The sequence below is a fragment of the Camelus bactrianus genome, chromosome 10, assembly GCF_048773025.1.
Source record: "Camelus bactrianus isolate YW-2024 breed Bactrian camel chromosome 10, ASM4877302v1, whole genome shotgun sequence".
Taxonomy (NCBI): Eukaryota; Metazoa; Chordata; class Mammalia; order Artiodactyla; family Camelidae; genus Camelus; species Camelus bactrianus.
The window spans coordinates 5,533,653-5,553,872 of record NC_133548.1 but is presented as its reverse complement, the minus strand read 5'-3'; the positions used below and the strand labels follow the sequence as shown (position 1 = coordinate 5,553,872).

Here is a 20,220-nt window from a genome sequence, read left to right as displayed (position 1 = left end):
TACATATCCAACACTAGGGCGTCAATAGACACTATATGACCATTAAAAATGGCTGCAGTTTTGATGACATGGGAAATGCTTATGATATAATATGCTTTTTTTTTTTAAAAAAAACCTAAATAATAAGATCTCATGAAGTTTTTTTTGTTTGTTTTTTTAAGGCAAGGAAAACAACCGGCAGGAACTCAGCTTGTCACTGTTCTAGAACTGGCAAGGTGTCATTTTTTGTTTTTTGTTTTTTTTAAACAGAGGTACTGGGGATTGAACCCAAGACCTCATGCATGCTAAGGATGCACTCTACCACTGAGCTATACCCTCCCCGTCCTTCTTTCTGTTTCTCTGTATGTTCTGTATTTTCTCCATTGGGGATTATTATGTACCATTAGAAAACAAAATGAAGGAAATATACAGAGGAAATAGGAAGACCTTTGCAGAGAAAAGCCAAGGGGAGTCCCTGAATGGTTTCCCCCTAGGAGGTGAGTCGGCTTATATCCTGTAAAACAACCTGCTTCTAGTGGGGCTGGGCTTCCAGGAGGCCGGGACCCACCTCCTGACACACAGTAGGGCCACCGCTCCTTCCTCGCCTGTTGCCACAGGTGAGCCGGCCACAGGTCTTCCTCACTTGTCGACAGGCCAGCAGCCTCACAGCTGTGCCACCGGCACCAAGGCTCTCCATCCTCCAGGGATGTTGCATCTATTTCCAGAGAGGCCTGATCTTTTCTCCCACCACGGCCAGTTTACTCCTCGGACCCTTAGGCACTAATGTAGTGTCTTGTGGGTAAAGAGATCATTTCTGTCCCCAGCCCCACCATACACACTCCCCAATCCCTTTTCCAGATAAAGAAACAGATCCCTGGAGGTTATGCTCCCAGTGTGGGGTACCAAGTGCCTCCCCAGCTCAGTCAGGAAACAAGGGAATCTGAATTATCCGCTGCCCAGCCTTAGAGAGCCACACCCATTTTTGCATTTGACCCTCAGACACCTCTCGACAGCAAGGGATTCCTTGGCGTCCCAATCTACAAACCAAGAACCCAGAGTCTGGGCACTGGGGGGCCTCTGAATGCCCCGGAGCCCCATATCCTGGGCAGAGGGAAGCAAACGCTGGCCTGGACTTGAGACCTGAGCAGACCCTGGGGTGCAGGAGTGGGTGGGCAGATGTTTACAGAAGAGGAAGGGTCACAGCCCTTTGCTGAAGTCAGAGCAGTGGGGAAAGTGGGGCAGAGGGCAGCCGTGTCCCCCCACTGGCAGCCCAGCATGAACTCAGAGTCATCAGACCTAGGTCTGCCCTGTTCCACCTGCCCGTGAGGCCTCTGTTCAAGGAGGTAACACCACCCCCAACCTCGGCGGGTAGTTCTGGGGATCACTGAGCAGGAGCCCTGCGCACCATGCCTGGGGCGGTGAATGTGGGCTGCTGTCACTGTCTTCTCACTGGCCTTTCCTCCCAGGCGAGCTCAGGGCATGAGAAGGACCCCCGCCTCCCCACAGCCACGCACTACCCCCGGCTCTGGTGCCCACACCAGTGCAGCTGTCATTGCCACCCAAACCAGCAACGTGGCCACCTACCAGGTGGCTCTTGCTGGATAAGCGTTGGCACACGCACACGTGGAGAGCAGACGGCTTGCTCAGGCGGGAAGACCCTCACCCGAAAGGGAGCCCCTGAGCACTCACCCCGCACCAGCCAGGGGCCCAGAGCTGCTTCTGCCCCAGGGAGGCTGTGGGCAGCCGCCTGCTCTGCTTGAGGTCACTGGCCCCAGGATACAAAGTCTCTGGCCCCAGACTGCTGGAGGCTGGGGTGGCTGCAGGCTGAAATGGGGGTTGGGGGGGCGCCCCTGTGCGGGCCCAGAGGCCTGGGAGAGCAGGGGAGGCAGGGAGGTTGGGTCATGCAGGCAGCAGGAGATTCACAGCCCAAAGCCTGCTCCCCCTTCCCTGGGGACCCAGAAAGATGGTAAAGGAGGTGTTCTGAGGCAGGACACCAGCCGGGAGAGGGACAGCTGACTTCCTACAGTCACTGGAGGTTAAAGGCACAGAAACGTCAGCCAGCTGGCAGAGTGGGCTCTGGAGAGGCTGGTCAGAAGGGTGACCCCCACCCTCCTCCCCCAAAGCCAGGTCCGAGGACACAACAGAGAGTAAAAGTACCACCGCGTTACTGGGACATCTCCACCCTTCTCAGAACTTGGTTAACCCAGGACCCAGCCTTTTCCCTGTCAAATCCCACTTCCCTCCCAGACCTGAAACTCAGGGGGTTCAGCTGCCTGGTGCCTCCTAAGGCCTTTCCAGAATCAACCTCAGCTGGGAGAAAACCTGCAGGACAGATGGGGGCCCCCTCCCAGAGCCCTCCCTTCCGGGAAGCAGGACCCTTGTTGTTGTGTGTGTGAGGTGTTCACTCTGGGTGAGTGTGAGGGCCAAAGGGAGGAGCTGAGTGGGCAGATTCCCTCTTGGGGTGGCGGAGGCAGGAAGCCATGCAATTGAAGGCACCTGGTGAGACCCACGGGCAGAAACCCAGGGCGCGAGGTGTGAGCGGTGGGAAGGCCTCAGGAAAACAAACTCCCTTCCTGCAACCCTCCTAGAGGGGCTGCCTCTGGCGTTAAATAGGACCCCCTGCCCCCGCCCTGAGACCAAGCTTTCGCACCTTGAAGTAACCAGCCTCTCCTCATAGTGGCACCTTCCAGAGCACCCGCCTTCCCTCGAGCTCTGTTCCCTGCGGCGCCCTGGTCACCCTCACACCAGGGCAGAGCCCAGGCGATGGTGACCATTACAGGAGAGCAGTGTGGGCAGAGCCAGGCTCCTACCTGGGGCCATACTATGCCCCGCTTTTTGGATTTTTGGTCAGTGGATGATAACCCAGAAGTCAAGGCTGTTGACAGTTTGGCTGAGAATCTTCCTTAAAAACTCCGAGGACCTTGTTAACCAAACCCGACACGCTGGGAAGCCCTCCTGTTCTGTTGCATCGGCAAAGCCTCCCCCGGGAGCCACCAGCCTTCAGCCAGGGAGGCTGCTCTGCAGGCAGGACCCCCTCACTGGCTGGGTCTCCCCAGGCGGAGGGGCCCCTTGGAGGCGGCCAGGGCGCAGTGGGCCTCTGGTCACCTGCCTCAGGGACACCATGTTGCCTCGTTCGGTGCTGGTGACGACACATGAGTGAAAATCTCCTTTTCTGACCTCAGAGATGGGGGAAGGATGGGCCAGAGAAAAGCAACCACATGGCCCGAAGATCCCTTCCCCGGCTTCCTCTCCAGAGAGCCGACAGGCCGGGAGAGGCCCGTTTGCTATTTTTGCAAATGCCAGATGACAGATCCCTTTCCTTGGCCTCGGGTTGTGCGTTAGAGGCAGGGAGTCAGACGGCTTTCACTCTCACTTGGGACGTGTAAGCAACGCCTTGCCAGCATGACGGAGGCACAGTGAGGCGGGGGGGGGGGGGGAGCCGGAGCACCTGCTTTCTCCCTCGCTGCCTCTCAGCATGACTCCCCAGACAGTGTCTACTTCTCCTCCAGCTTCAGTTCCCTGCGTGCACCCCTCCCCCGACACTTGATGGACAAGCTCGTGTTCTCCTTCCAGAAGGGAGTGGTGACATGAATCAGGAGGGTACCGACAACAACCTGGAGCGTGAGGCAGGGGAAGGTCTCACATGGTGACCTGCCCTGCCCCGGGGGCTTCTACAACATCCAGCGCTCGCCACCTCCGCGCCAGGCTGGTGCCAGCAGGTGGGGACAGGACACAGCAGGGACCAGCACACCTACCAGTTTCTTGTCTTTCCCAGGCACTGGGCTCCGCATCGACTATCTCAGGGAATCCTCACGACTGCTTATTACTCCCTTTTACAGAAGGAACCAGGCATCATGGGATTAAATCGCACTCAAGGTCGCTCAGCTGGGCCAGGTCAGGCCAATCTGCATGCCTCCCTCCGGAGCAGGAGCTCTGACCCATTAGAGCTTGGGAGTCCTCACCCACCTAGAGGAGTAAGTTGTGGCTTTCATCAGAGTCACAGTGTGACAGGCACTTGGAAACCAAAAACCAAACCCCACTCCTGATAAAAACTGTGTCACTGGCCTGAACTTCCGCAGGGCCAGCAGTGGTGCTCTGCGCCTCCCACCAGGGAGCACGCTAACAGTGCCAGCACCTGTGTGTCCAATAAATCATCAAAATGTCACCAGAAGTCCCACTACTTCAGGCATAAACTACATCTCCCAGGCTGCCTCTTACAACCAGGAGCAGCACAAAATTCCGCTGTCACCATCACCATCCTAATTTTGGTCCAGACAATATGGCCGCTGGGCTCAGGGGGATGTGCTGTCAGCAGCCAGAGCAGCCTTGCTGGGATCAGGGTAGGTGGCCACCTGAATGGCTGCTGCAGCCAGGCCTCAGGTCCTGGAATGTTCCTTTGAGGAGCTGTATTGCTTCCACCCTGAAAATCCCTGTTCTTCACACAGCACTTCCTGCACACTCAGAGGGCAACTGTGGGCAGGAGGCACAGAGGAAGGGAAAGCCATGACCCTGCTTCGAGCACAGCTGGCTAATGGGTCCATCACAGCCTGAACTGCCCCAAGTCCCTCAGCACATCCATCTCAGATGTGTGCTGGGGAGCAGCCAGAGAGGGTGAGAAGAGGGGAGAACAGGTCAGAAACTGGCCCTGGAAATCTCCAAATTAACTAATGAGGCTCCTATACGTCTACTTCTTACTACCTGCCCCCAACAGGAGCACCCCCAGGAGGCTCCATCCCCTACCCCTAGCTGGCCTCAGAACAGGAAAGGGAGTTGTTGGCAGAGGACTCCACGCTGTGGCAGAAGTGAGCCTCGGATGGATGGGGCGGCTCTCGGGGAGCCTTCCTTCCAGGCAGCTCTGCGCTGTCCTAAACGTGTCCGATGGGGCCCCAGGGCTGGCAGCCAACGGGGACAGATGAAAGGAAAGACTCTGCCTGACTTTCAGGGCTGCAGCGGCTGATATCAAAGCGCCCAAGAGAGGACAGACTCAGGCTGAGATTTCAGAGTGGGGGGAGCTAAAGGGAGGACATGAGAAACAATGATGGTGACAGATGAAGAAGAAAGGAGAGCAAGAACACGGAAGGCAGGAAGAGGGGCGGAGTGGAAACAGCACGGGCCTGGGCAGCGCAGCAGCGGCTCCCCCCTGAGCAGAGGTTCCCAGCCCTTCCAGCGCCAGTGCGGCTCCACATCGCCCCTGGCAACCCTAGGTTTAAGGCGGCAGGCGGAGGGGAGAGGGTGGAATGGTGACAACAGGGCCAGCTGGCACTGCGTGGGCCGAGGGGATTTGTGGACTGGGGAACGGAGGAGGCTCAGAGAAAGACAGGAGGGAGGGCTGATCAGGGCCTGCAGGGAAGTGGCAGGGAGGGACAGGACAAGGAGGGGCCAGCTGGCACAGCAGTGGCTGTCTTGTCCCAGCCTCAGTTGAGGGCAGGGAGACTTTCAGGGCAAACACTGCCCCCTGGTGCAAAAGGAGCGCTACTGCCCAGTGACCCAGCTGTGCATGCCTGCCCAGGCACCTGAACGTCGTGAGAGGCTTGCAGAGGGAAGCCACTCACCCTAATTTCTCTATATCCTTTAGGACTCACTCAGGAAGGCCTCCCTGGACACCCCACATCCCCAACCAGCTCAGATACCCTCCTCGGGCAGCCATTTGTCTTCAGCACGGCTCTGTCATTCATTGTCCTTGCCACAGGCCACTGCACCCCTGCTTATGGGGCTCTCCATGAGGTCGTGCCTCTGTTCTCAAGAAGGAGTACTTAATGCTATAACGATCTGCTGACCCGTCTCACCAGACACTGTGAGGACTTTGGAGACGGGTTTCTTCGTCTATTTTGTCCCCTACTGTCTCCCTAGCACTTTGCACAGTGCCTGACACCAAAATTAAGTGTCTGGGGATGTATGAATTAATGAATTAATGAGTACTCCAGGCCACATGAGTCTGCAGAGTAGTGTGGCTCCAGAAACACCGTGGAGCTCCTAGACAAAGATTAGAAAGGCACTGCCCCTCCCTGGAGCAGCGCACACAAGCTAGTGGGACACACAAGTGTCCCTCACACATAGATTAGAGGCCAAAGTAGTGACAAGGAAGGTCAAGAGGGCAAGGTCAGCAAAAATACCTCCCAGACTGAGGAGCATTTCAGGGCTGAGTTGGGTGACAGGCACTAAAGGCTCAATTCTAACCAAGGCCAGACAAGGCTTTGCAGGGAGACAGACTCCAAAGCACAGTCGGCATGCAGGTGGTCCAGAGAGCTCTCGGGTGCCCTTGTGGCATGTCCACCCCAACTAGAGAGTCACCGAGGACCTCTTCCCCTCGCTACTCAGGTCACCCCACTTTCAAGGTGGTAGGAGACACCAGTATATGGACTGAATTTTGTTCCCCAAAGAAATCTGTGGAAGTCCCAACCCCCAAAACCTCAGAATGTGACTTTAGATGGACAGAGTCTTCACAGAGGAAATCAGTGAAAATGAGGTCACTAGGGCGGGCCCTAATCCAATATGCTTGGTGGCCTTACAAAAAGGGGAAACTTGAACATAGAGCCAGCACGCACAGAGGGAAGACAAAGCAACGACACATGGGGAGATACAGCTACAAGTCAAGCAACGCCAAGGACCGCTGGAAAATACCAGAAGCTAGAAGAGATAAGGAAGGCTCCTCTCTAGGACAGTCAGAGGGAGCGTGGCCCTGCTGACACTTTGATTTCGGACTTCTGGTCTCCAGACTGTGAGACAATGTCTCTGTTGTTGTAAGCCATCCTGGTTTTGGTACTTGGCTACAGTGGCCCTAGGAACTAACAGATCCAGTTTCCTCACAAATGACCAGAACCTATAGAGACCCTGAGACCAGGGGCTGCAGAGCACAGGGTGTTAAAAATGTCCCCTTCTCTCACTGACTCATCCTGATGCGGCCACAGCGAGGGTGCTCCAAGCATGGAGCTGTTTAGGACTGTGATCAGTGCGCGCTCCAGGCCAGGGAAGACCGAGTGGGTGGCAGCAAAAACAAGCATGTGAACAGTGCCGACGCCGGCACGTGGCTACATGGTGAGCGGGCAGAGTCGGCAGGAAGACCTGAAGAAAGACACCAGGGACCAAGGACGAATCAAAGGACAAGGAGGAATGAGGGAGGCGGTTCAGGCGTGGAGACAGCAGGAACAAAGGCAAAGGAGCAAACAGCCTGACAAACGTCCTCTGAGGCCGGAGGCAGGGAGCGAGGCTGCTCAGGAGGGGACCAAGGGGGGACACCTAGGCTCCAGGTTCCGAGCTTGCCCGCACAGCAAGGGGCATGGACTTACCACCCATGTCAGGGGATGCGACCCAAGAAACCAGGCAGGGGAGGAGGGATTTGCAATTTAGAGGGAGCACTCTGACCGTCCTGAGGAAGTTGAATTTGAGAAGGAAAGACTGGAAGTGGAAGAAAAACAAGGAAGATGTTCTAACGCAGGTGAGAGGTAATGAGAACCGAGTTAAACACACAGGAGGTACCGCCTCCAGCACCCGTTCCATGAAGGGTAAAGAGGCCACAGGTGAGGGTGACTCTTGGCTCCTGTGTGACGGGAAGGGGTGAACGGTGGTGACGCCCAGTTACAGAGCACAGGTGTAGGCTGAGGCCAGCGAGCGCGGTTCTGAGCCTGATGAGCCTGAACAGACCGCAAGCTCTCCCTCTGGGGAGGGCACACAGGGAGAGCTCTGAGCAGGAGGGTGAGATCTGGGAGCCACGTCCTGCGGGGGAGATGAGGGTGGGAGGGGTGGATGCGACGGCCGGAAACACCCCCGACAGGACCAGGGTGAGCAGAGGGACACCCAGGGACCAGCCGGGGCTGTGGGAGCGTCACCGTGAGAGCAAGGGTTCCGAGGGATGTTCAGGGTCTAAGGCAGCAGAGCTCTGATAAGGAATAAAAACACAGCCATGGGATTCAGCCGCAGGGGGCTCACTGGTGGCCTCAGTGCGGCTTGGGGGTGGGGGTTGGGTTGAGGTAAAAGTGAGTTAGTGAGAGATGAGGTCTCTGGTGCACGCTCCCCAGTGTTTGGACAAGAACTTTAAGAACGTTTAAGTAAGAAGAGGACAAAGGCAGGATGAGCTTAAGGTCCCACGACCAAGAGACCCGTCTTCCTTCCTTTCCCTCTTTCTTTCTTTCTTTCCTTTTCTTTTCTTTCCTTCCTTCTTTCTCTCTCTGTTTCCTTCTTCCCTTCCTTCCTTCCCTCATCTTTCCCCCACCCTCTCTCTTGCTTTCTTTCTATGAAACATTTGAAAAACATAGACAATCCAGTTAGCAATTTAAGGCTCATGACCCTAGAATAAACTGATGTCCCTACATTGACATATTTGCTTCACATTTTATGGAAAGAACTAGGTCTGGTGAAATGTATGGACTGAACACAGGGGTTTGTTTCCACCCTTCTGAAATCCCACTAAAACATCAGTAAAAGGATCTTTTTCTAAAGAGCACAAACCCTCAAGGATGAAGAATGGGAAATTGGACAGCAGCAGATGAGAGGCCCATAAAACCAGAAGATGCTTGTGGGCGAGGGGCAGCGAGAGGCCGGGAGAACGCACAGGGGAGGCCACGGAACAAGCAAATCCAAGCTGCAGGCTCCTGGAAGGTTCAGAACTTAGTGGATGGGGTGCCTCAGATGGCGGGGCTGCAAACAGAAGGCTGGTTACAGTCTAAGGGAGTGAGAGTCCCAGACCTGTCTCCCAGGGAACCTTCCCCAAAGCAGCAGGACAGGAATAGCAAACACCCTCAGCCCTGCAGTTCTGGTACAGTCGCTCGCAGCATCCTCGCAGCAACCCCAGCAATGGTTCACCTGTGTTCCCAGGTCTCGAGCCGTGGAAACATACTCCTGCAGGACAGACAGAGTCACGGGCCCAAGGGCACGCTGCTAGGAAGTGTCAGAGCTGGGTGAACCAGTTGTGAGCATCCAGGGCCCTACTCCCAACCACCAGGCACTGGCATCTTTCAGAAGACAAGGGGCTAGGTGCCTGGAAAGGCTTCACCATGGGCCCCGAGGCCCAGCCCGGGGAGAGGTACCAGACAGAGAGAGCATGTGAAGTACAGACAGCAGAGGGCACATCAAAGCCCTCAGCTTCCACAGTGTGGTTCCCAGGCTGCCTGGCCCAGAGCACCCCAAGGACGCCTCTCTAAGAAACCACCAGCCCAGGAGCGACATCCCATGGCTACTGACACGTCGTGGGTCCCCGAAGAAAGAGGCGGCTGCAGCCTCCTCTCCAAGGGTGAGGACCCCTGGTCCACAAGCCCCACTGTCCCAGGCTTTCTGATCGGCTTTGGTGTCGGCCTTCAGTATGAACGGACAGTCAAAACTGCCAGATGTCTGAGGAAAGGGCCGAAAAAATTCACCAAAACAAACGGAATTAAAACATGGAACTCTGAGGAGAAAGTCAGATAAAGAGCAGATACTTGGGGCAAAAAAACCATAATTAATCTCAGAGAAGGAAGAGAAGCTATTGCATTGAGAGGCGGCAGCTATTTTAAAAAGGCAACGAGAAAGAGCTCCAGGGAATTTAAAATAGCATCACAGACATTTTTAAACATAATAAATAGAAGAATTAGAAGACAGTCGAGGACATTACCCAGAAAGCATAACAAAAAGACTGACAGATGGCAAACAGGAGAAAAGGTAAGAAAATAAGAGACTGAGTCCGGGGAGCCGAGGCCCCCGCCCCAGGCGGAGCGGGGCAGAGCTGTCCTAGAGCTGAAGGATGTGCTTCTGCTCGTGAGGGCCCCCTGAGGCCCCAGCACCGTGCTGTCTTGCCTGGTAACCAGACTGGGGGATCCCATGAGCTTCCTGTATGTTTCTGGGGCTACCGTAACAAATCACCCCAAGCTTGGTAGCTTCTCTTCCAGCTCTGGAGGTCAGAAGCTCCACATCAGTCTCCCTGGGCCAAACAGAGGTGCCAAATGGAGGTCACCCTCCCTCCAGAGGCTGCGGGGGAGTGTTTTGCCTGGTCTCCTCCGCTTCCGGTGCTGCTGGAACGCCTCTGCCTGTGGCCACATCACTCCGGTCTCTGCCTCTGTCATCACTTCCCCTTTTAGAGCCACAGCGTGTGTCGAATCTCCTGCATTCTCTTCTGCAGACCCTTGGGATGGCATTTAGGGCCCCCCTGGGCAACCTGGGATAATTTCCCCAGGTGAAGATCCTTAACTTTGTCACATCTGCAAAGACCCTTTTCCCTGATGATGTGACACAGGTGCCAGGGAAGAGGACCTGGACATCACCACTCAGCCCACTACAGCCCCAAAGAAAGAAGTCACACTGACACTGAGCCACTTCTAAGGGAAATGCTCTCCAACCCAGAATTCTCTACCCGGTTTGACTATCAGTCAAGTATGAGAGCAAAATAAAGACTTTCTGACACGTCTGGCCTAGGAAAGTTTATCACCCACGTGTGCATTTGCCCGGGAAGCTCCGGGGGGGGGGGGGCACTAACAAAACAAGGGCGTAAATAAACCAAGACTGAGGGACCTGGGGAGTCAGCACAGAGGGAAGCACAGGGAACCCCCAGGGGATGGGGGAGGAACTGCTGCTCCAGGCAGCAGCACAGGCCAGAAAGCTTCCAGGGGCGGGGCTCCAAGGGGAACACTGGGGAGAGTTAAACAAATAAACAAAAAGGCTGGATTATGAGACGTCTCTGAAGGAATGGCAAGGAGACCACAATTGACAATTCGTCTGGGATGAGGTAAATAGTGACTCCAGGAAACTGAGAAGTTTCACAGGAAAATGTGAAATACAGTCGGTGTTCTCAACTGTGACTCTTTACCTGATTTTAATCATGTAAAAACTGAAAAGGTACTTAAAAATGGTTGCCTAAGCATGCGGGAAGAAGGGAGGCAGGGAAAGTGGGTCCACGTGTGGGCTGGGGGGTAAAAGCAAGCTAAACCTTCCACAAGAGGAGGTCAGGAAGCAGAGTCCAAAGTGCTTTGGAAACAGGAGCGTGGGCTGCAAGGAGCTGAAGAAAAGGAGCAACCGGGGAAGGTGGATCCACAGCTCAGGTAAAAGACTAGCCTTGAACTGAATGAAGAACACCTCCCTCCCCTGAGGCCAAAGCGCCAGTCCCCGGGTAAAACACCCCAGCACCTGGCCACAGGCAGCTGTAAGGATGTCGCTGGTTGGGACCCAGGCACCACCCGCTGCACGGACCCATCCAAGGGCTGAAATGACCAGCAGTTTTTGCACTCTGGCCCTATGGGCTGAGAAGCCTGGACACCACGTGGGGAGAGACCCAGGGAGGGTGAGTCTGCAGAGGGCAGTGCTGCCGGTTCACACCCAAGCTCCCCGGCAGCCACAGCAGGATGAGATTAAGCTTTAAGAAAAATATCTGGCCGGTTAGATCAGCAAAAGATACAGATTAGAAAAAGCAATGGAATTTTCCCCTGAGGGTGTTTTTTTAAAAATTTAGACAGTTTTCTGAATGAGTTGTGTTTAAGTCAAGTGATTCTTCTGGGACAGCAAAATAGACTGTGAGATTCTTAAATTGCTGTTGTGATCTACCTGTATCTTGGCACATTCCTACAAAAAGGTGTTTTTATATTCTTTCTTTAGAGGAAAAAGGGAAAGTCAGACATGTTTGGAAGTTAGATATTAAGTATATTTTACTTTAAAATGTACCACAAATCAGAGATTTATATCCTCAGCACAACCTGGTCAGAAGAATGTGGGAGGCAAGACTGACTACTTGCTTCTCTTCCCGTAAGCCCAACTCTCCTCTCAACCAAGAGTAGCCGCTGAGCCAAGGGCTGCCAGATTCAGCAAATTAAAATGCAAACTGTTCAGTTAGAATCCAAATTTCAGATAAACTGCATTTTAAAAAAATGTATATCGCATGCAACATGTGGAGCATACTTGTACACTACTAAATTATTGGTTTATCTGAAGTTTAAATTTAACTAGCCATCCCCATATTTCCTCTGGCAGCCCCAGTGCGCCAGCAGTGCTGAGGCCCTGACTGGATCCTAGGAGAAAAAAAAAATGTGAAGAGAATTCCCAGATGTTCCTGTAACAGGGCAGGGATAACTCAGTGGGTCAGACACCAGGAGTCCAACTGCCTGGGTTCCAATCAGGGCTCCGCCAAGCCCGCTAACTCTGGGCCAGCTGCCTTACCTCTAGGCCTTAATTTCTTCATCTGTAAAATCAGGGATAATGACAGTAATGTGCGTAGGTTCGTTACAAAGATCAAAGGAGTTAATGCACGTAGAGTGCTCGGAAGAGTGCCTGCACATGGTCAGCCTTCATTACAAATGTCAGCTGTTAGTGTTAGCAACGCGGAGACTGAGCAGGGGACTGGACCTGCTTCTGGAGGACAGAGGTGGGCGGGCTGGGGCCATGAGCGGAGACCCCGGGGGACCGCGCAGCCAAGAAGCCGAGCCAGTACCTGGTTTGTTGAGATGATGCTTTGAAGCACAACTGGACCCTCACAGCCCCCTTAGTCAGAACAAGTCAGACAACCTACAAAATGGAGTGCTGCCCAGTGGCACCCTGTGTGGGGGACCTACCGTGAGCCCCCTGCCCCCAGGCACAGCTTGCTCTCACTGGCTCACCCGACTCTGCGATTTCCAACTCCGTGCTCAGGGACACCAAGTTGGTAGCCTGAAATCGGCCACAGCGGGTGTCTATACATCAGAGAAATTGGCAAACGCTGCAATCAGGGCTCTTTCCTCACCTCCCCAAGAGCCACGGCTGAAAGAACAGTCGGCCCGAGCATCCCACCTGGACCCGGAGACAGGCAGTAAGGGGGTGCGGGGTGAGTGGTGCCCCCTCTCCACTTTCCCTTTTGGCTACAGAACCCAAATAAAGAGGACTCTGTGCCTTTTGTAAAGGCCTCGTGTGCAGAGTGCTTAATTCAGTCAAAACATGATTTCTAAGGAAGAAATGAATCAGAAACTCTCTGCATGACTCGAGGCAGTTCAGAAGCCATCCTGCAACACGAATTAACCTGTGAGAGTATCAGAATAAAGATGCTTTTGATGATCTCTAACAACGTGAAATTTTTTCTTTTGTTTTTTAAGGGGCTGATTCCTTGTTCATACCTTGACACCTTTTCCCTCTCTCCACCTCTTGCTCTTTCTTAACCAGCATAGGCATTTGCAGGTTGAAATGTGAGGATTTAAAAATAATAGCTGTTGGATACACATGTCAGATGTGTATTCTGTAACAGAACCCACCCCCTCCCTCCCCCAGCTCGGACGACACTCACTCCCCAAAACCAAACCAGACTCCTCGTCCTGCTTCCATCCCAGGGAACTAGGGCTCCGGTGCAGGGTCACCTTCTGATCTTCCCTCCCCCTCACCCACCATCTAGTCAAGAAGGCCTATCAGCCCTACCTCTTAAATCCCTCATGTCCTGCTTCCTCCTTTCATTTCCAGGAACCCACCCTGAACTATTGTAAAAGCCTCCAAGCCTTTATTAACCATTACTACCGCTTGGCTTGAGCTACCAATCCACACGATCTGCTGGTGACAGCATCCCAAACACAGGCGTTATTTCACACACTTTTTAAAACCCTCTATGACCCCCAATGTCCACGGGTAAGAATCTCACCTCCCATCAACACTCCAACCTGCCTGTGGAGCCTCATTTCCCAGCATTCCTCAGCCTCCTGGGTCCTGCAACTCCATCCAAACTGCCCACTCCTTGTTTCCAAGTAATCCAAGCACGTTCCCATCTCCCTCGGAGTACACCCTCCACCAAGACACTCCCTACCCAGATGCCTTCTGCCCTGTGCCCGCCTGTGCAAAGCTTGCTCCCGTCTGGGTTATGTGTCTCATTTTTCTCCCTCCTGAAATCCCATCAAAGCTTTAGTGAGAGGTTTTTGGGGTTTTTGTCGGTTTGTTTTACTAGCTATAAATCTCCAAGGACAGAGAGGCCAGGAGAGGAGACCACAGCAGCACAGCTGTGCAAGCTGGAACGCAGTTCAGGTTAGCTGGCTTTGCAGCCCCACCTGGCAGTGGAGACGCTATCATCCACCAGCTTTCACCACAGAATCCAGGAAAGGCTGGGAACTGTGGCTCCAGGGCCCCGGGGACTGGGCTGGCCGAGCTGATACCAACAATGGAAGCTGAGTGAAAGCTTTTGAGAAGTGGTTAGATCCCAAGATCCGTTTCCCCCCATCATGTTGCTAGAGACCACCCCCTCCCACCCACCCACCCTCTCCCGAAGCCCAGGCTCTGCACTGGGGGATGTGAGGCACAGCTGAGGGCCTGGATACCTTGCCAAAAACAGGACAGGAAGGGTAACTGAACCTATATATCCTGTCCCCTCACCCCACTCAGCTCCCAGACCACCAGCAGCCAGCCCTTCCCCTCCTCCAAGACCTAACCCAGCCCAAGAGGGAAGACCTCAGGATAGTACCTTGAGGTCCCCTAACAAGCAGCGCACATCATCACCCACTGTGCAACTCAGAAACCGGCCTTCCAGGCAGCCTTTGGTCCCTACTAGTAATTGTAAGCCAGCAACCAAAGGTCACTGGGCAACCAAGGACAGATTCCTTCAAAGACAGAGACCAAAGGAACACAGCAGAAAAAAGCAATTTGGAGGAAACGGCCAATGCGAGGAGGAGGAGAAGAAGAAAGACCCATTCAGAGAGCAAGAAAAGCTCTTGGAAATTAAAAATATGATGGGGAAAACAAATAAAAAATCAACAGAAGCACTGGAAGGTTAGGTAAAGGAAATCTCCTAGAAACTGGAGCAAAAAGACAAAGGAATGGAAAACAGGCAAAAAAAAAAAAAAAAAAAAAAAAAAAAAGAACGAGAAATAGAGGCCAGACCATAAGATCCAAGAACTAAATAACAGAAGTCTCAGGAAGAGAGGACAAAGGAAACACAGGGGAGGAAATGAAATAACTCAAGAAACTCCCAGGACAGGAGGACATGCTTCCACAAGGAAAGGCACACTGAGCCAACAAGACGAATGCACACAGACCCACACCAGGCATGCCGTAAAATTTCAGACCTGGCAAGCTTTCAGAAAGGGCGAGAAAAGAAAAAAGGGACACAAAGAATCAAATCAGCAAGGTTTTGAATTTCTCGACAGCAACTTGGGAAGCTAGAAAAGGACAAAGTAGTTCTTCAAAACTGCAAAGGAAAAATGATTTCTGGCCCGAATGCTCTATCCAGCTGAACTATCAATGATGTGTGAAGGAAAAAAAAAAAAGACAAAGAACAGGGCTCACACCTGGCCTCGTGGCACTTCTCAGGAAGCTCCTGTGGACAGACGAGCTCCACCAAAACAAGGGAGCAAACAGGCCAGAAAGGCAGCAGGAGCTGCAAAAAGGGGAAGGCAGAGGGCGTCCCCTGAGCGCGCCGTGCAGAGAGGCGCTGGGCAAGGTGAGGGCCTGAAAGAGAATGCAGCCAGCATTCCTACTACTGGAAATGGCCTCTGGCTGAACCGGACTGGGAGACAGGAAGGCAGCATGAGCAATACCTGAGGCCCGGGGCCTTGCTTCTTCTGCCATCTTAGCCTGAACCTTCTGATCCTCATGGAGCACCAGGTAGCAGGTGTCAAATCCTGCCCCACTGAGAGGAGCCCTCTGCACAGAAGCACACATACGCAGACACGTGTAGAACACCTCTAGAATGAGGCTCCAGACACGGGTAACAGTGGGCGCCTCCAGGGAAGAGGTGTGGGGAAAAGGCTTATCTTTCACTGTTTACCCTTTTGAATTTGCATCATGTAATTGATTATTCAAAAAATGGATCAAATTCAATATCCTTGTTCAGGAAGCCTTCCCTGGTTCCCCACTCAAGCCCCAGAGCCAGACCTAACTAGTCTTTGAACTTGCTCCAGGGGCTCTGGAAGGCAGCTTCCACTTCTACCAACTCTATGCCAGGCACCTTCTATTTGCTTAATTCTCACCACAGTCCCTTGGGGATGAGCCCTCATTTTACTGATGAGAAAAATAAGGCTCCGAAGGACCCACAAGGAGTAGCCAACTCGAGAACCATCACACCTGTCTCAGCTCCAGAGCCCTTTCTCTTTCACAAACTGGCTTGGTGCCTGGTTTGCAACACAGTTCCAGAAACAATTAACTGAACCAAAGCAAAGTTGAGTTGAAATTTAAAACGTTCTACTGGAGCTGGGGTATTCTCATGCCCTGAGACCTGGAAAGAGGCCAAGGGTGCTCAGTGGCAGGCAGCCCCCCGCCCAGCCAGGAGAGCCCGGCCAGTGGCCACAGAACAGTAGGGAAGTTTCCTCATGAAGTCATACGTGGTCTCGTAGCCTACTGAGTGCCCCTGGGGGCCGGGTTTTGGTTTCTTTCTTTTTTAAACAGCTTTATTGAGATATAATCCACACGCCATACAGTTCACACATTTGAAGTACACTTCAATGGCTTTTAGTTGTGCCCTCATCACCCAATCAATTATAGAACATGTCCATGCTCCTTAACTGTCACCACCCCCACCAAACCCTCAGCTCCGCCCCTCCCAACAACCTGTCTCTATGGATTTGCCTATTCTGAACATTTCATGTGAAAGGAATACTAAATTATTTGGTGCTATCTTGCTGGATCACACGATAACTCTGTTTAACCACTTGAGGAACAGCCAGCCTGTTTCCCACAACCGTTGCTCTACTTTACATTCCACCAGCAGTGCACACGGGCTCCGTCCTCCCGCACCCCCACCGACGCTCACTACTGTGCCGTCCGGATCAGCCGTCCCTGTGGGGATGAAGTGGTGTTTCCCTGTGTTTGGGGTTTACATTTCCCTGATGACTACGACGCTGAGCATACTTTCACAGGCTTACTGCTTGTTCTTTTTTTTTGGGGGGGTAGGTAATTAGGTTTATTTATTTATTATTATTTTTTAATGGAGGTGCTGGGGTCTGAACCCAGGACCTTGTGCATGCTAAGCATGCGCTCTACCACTTGAGCTACACCTTCCCTGCTTCATGTGCAACTGGCCACGTGCACATCTTCTTTGGAGAAACGTCTATTCAGATCCTTGGCCTTTGGATTATTTGTCTTTTTATTGTTGAGTTGCAAGAGGTTTTAAAATATATTCTAGATACAAGTGCCCATCAGATACATGATTTGCAAAAACTTTCTCCCATTCTTTGGGTTGCATTTTCACTTTCCGTGGCTACACAGAAGGGGTTAATATTGATGAAGTCCAGCTTATCTGTTTTTAAAATTTTACTGCTTGTGCTTTTGCTATTGTATCTAAGAAACCACTGCCCAACCCCATACCAGAAAGACTTATGACTACATTTTTTCCTGAAAAGTTTTGTAGTTGTAGCTCTTACATTTAGATCTTTGATCCATTTTGAGTTTTATATGTGGTACGAGGTTGGGGTCCAATTTCATTCTTTTGCATGTAGATATCCAGTTGTTTCAGCACCATTTGTTGAAAAGACTAGTCTTTCCCCATTAAATTAATTACCTTGGACCCTTATCAGAAATCAATTGACTAGAAACGTGAGGGTTTACTTCTGTGTCTCACTTCTATTCCACTGATCTGTACATCAGTCCTCATGCCAGTACCACACCGTCTTGACTACTGTAGCTTTGTAGTAAGTTTTGAAATTGGCAAGTGGGAGTCCTCTGTGTACTTATTTGAGATTCTTTTGGCTGTCTGGTTGCCTCGCATTTCCATGTGAATTTTAGGACCATCTTGTCTGCAAATAAAGGCAGCTGGAATTGTGAAGGACACTACACTGAATCTGTAGATCAATTTAAGGAGTGTTGCCACCTCAACAATATTAAGTCTTCTGACCCATGAGCATAGGGTGTCCATTTATTTAAGTTTTCTTTCATTTTCTTCAACAATGTTTTATACTCATAAGTTTTATACTTCTTTTTGTTAAATTTGTTCCTATTTTATTCTTTTTGATGATACTATAAATGGAATTTTCTTCATTTCCAGTTTGCCCAGTGCTACTGTATAGAAGTACAACTGATTTTTGTGCCTTGATCTGGTGTCCTGCAACCTCACTGAACTCCTTGATCAGTGTTTATAGATTTTCAGTGAATTCCTTAGGTTTTCCTATACAAGATCATGTCTGCTGCAAATAAAGATACGTTTACTTCTTCCTTTCCAATCTGTATGCCTTTCATTTCATTATCTTTTCTGATTGCTCCAGCTGACCAGACCTGAAAGTGCTGACTAATTTTGCTGTGGTGGCCCCTCCCTAAAAAGCAGCAGCTGCTATGACCTTTAGGCATCCAGAGCTGCTGTTCCTCTGCTTGTCACACCTGTTGAGTCGACGTTTCCACCAGGATTTAGCCTTTAGGAGAGGTTCCCTGGTTGGTTACTCTCCGCTCACCTCCAAGCATCCCCCTTCTCTGCTCTGCACCCAGAGAAGCTGAGGCCTGTGGATGGAGGCACCTGGGCTCCCTTACTGGCTGGCATCCTGCAGGTTCAGCCAATGGGAGGCACGGGCAGGAGAGGGGAGGGTGGGAGGATGGAGGATGTGGGGTATGGTCTTCCCCACGCTCTACTGGCTTTGGTGCCACAGTCCTGATGGGGGATGCGTCCTGCCTCTATGATGGTCCTCCCTGGGCATCCCTGCCTCCGCACTGTCAACCCTCCCTGGAGTCTGGAGGCGTCCTCTCCTGACCCCTTCAAGCCTAGGGGTAGTAATGACGTCCACTGCTGCTCATCCTTGGGTGCCTCCACTTCCCTGGTTGGGTGCCTGATTTACCTTGGCTGATTAATTCAGTTTCTCAAAATCCATGTGTGACTGTCAACCATTCCTGGCCAGCCTAGACTGCGATTCTGCTCCACGCCCACACCCCAAACATCCCTATGGAAGAAGGCACTGTGGAACCTCGCTCAGCGTGAAAACAGTCCTCTGGTAAACTGATCACCAGCGCGCAGGGTCCATGAGCCCAGGACATGGTGAGGGAATTCAGCGGCAAAGAGCTTCAGTTCCTGGAAGGAAGAAAGTCAACAGCAGCCCAGGCAGGACATGACCTTGACTATGGCTGCTGCTGCCTTCTCTCCCTACTCTTGATTTCCCAGGAAAATGTACCTTTGTAGCCCCTTGGTCTGACCTTTCACCCTGCTTTGAAATTTGAGCACAAAAAGTGGCCAGAGGCTTCTTGGAGATGGAGTCCTAAGCATCCACACCTGCTGGCTTTATCCTAATGATCGCAGACCCCTGAGTAAGTGTCAGAACCACAGATACTGTTTGCGTGGCCTTGGCACTGAGCACCAGCCACTGCATTAAGTGCTTCACATTATCTCATTTAACCACCAAAACCTTGTAAGGTGAGAAGCATGCCCCTCACCCCGCCCTGCCCCAGCACAGCCTTCTGCTCACAGGCTAACTGTGCTTCAGCCGTCCCGAGGCCCAGCAGTGGTGGGAGCCCAACAACACCCAGCCCAGTGGGGCAGAAACCTCCCCGGGTTGTTTTAGAGTTTTGCAGGCATGACCAGAGGTTTCCAGACTCGCCCTGGCCTTTACCCCGCAGTGCAGGCCCCGGGAGGGCAGAGGAGCAGGGCGGCCCGGGAGCTCTGGCAACCACACCGCAGGCCCCTTCACCTCCTGCGCAGGTTCGGAGGTGCCAAGACTCACTTTCCTGCTAACCAGCAGCAGTGGGCAGGTGCCTTTGAAGATAACAGTTTCTTCTCGATGCTGAGAAGTTAGATTGCTGAATATTCTCTGGGGAGGAAGGAGCACAGCAGCTGAGAACTTTAGATTCAATGGAAAGACAGGGTTTTGGGGACCTGAGGTGTACGTGAATAACGAAAGCCCCAGGTGACAGGCTGACTTTCCTGTCTTCTCCGTCCCAACCTAAAAGGCACCTACTCCAGGAGCCTTCTCACCACCACCCGCCCCTCTCTGAGGGAAGAGGTCATGCCTTATAATAATTACAAAACCAGTAATAATTAATAATAGAGCTAAGTATCTGTTGCGTGCCTGGCCCTGGACGAGGCACAGCCAGGTCATGCCCAGCACTTAGGAGGCAGGCACTATCCACTGGACGGATTTATTGAGCTGTAATTGTGCACTATAATCATATTTAACAACAATATTCTTATGGCTCTCTGCAGTTTATAAGGTCCTTTAATAGACTCTCATTTGCTTGTGACAGGATGTTTGACTAGCAGAACAGGCAGGGGACATCCTCATTCTGTAGACAAGGAAAATGGCTCTCCAGCCCCAACTGGCGTCCCCAGCCCCAGTGCCACTTCCTGAACTTCCTGCCTCCTCAGTGTTCTTTCCTGCAGCCCATTTTCGTGGGTCTGGGGGCAGGCCACTCACTGCAGCAGCATCCCAGGAGCTGGAG

At 52.4% G+C, this 20,220-nt stretch overlaps 1 protein-coding gene across 6 annotated transcripts in view; it reads right to left on the bottom strand.

The window, feature by feature from the left end:
• PC (pyruvate carboxylase) overlaps positions 1 to 20,220 on the bottom strand; it is a 103,846-nt gene that overhangs the window by 26,506 nt on the left and 57,120 nt on the right. For 2 of the 6 annotated variants that reach the window (XM_074371668.1, XM_074371669.1), the window contains exon 2: positions 3,735 to 3,945. The exons of the other annotated variants lie outside the window; for them this stretch is intronic. In XM_074371668.1, coding sequence (XP_074227769.1) covers positions 3,735 to 3,770 — 36 coding nt within the window. In that variant the 5' untranslated portion in view covers positions 3,771 to 3,945. The remainder of the gene's footprint in view (positions 1 to 3,734; positions 3,946 to 20,220) is intronic. 6 annotated transcript variants of the gene reach the window in all.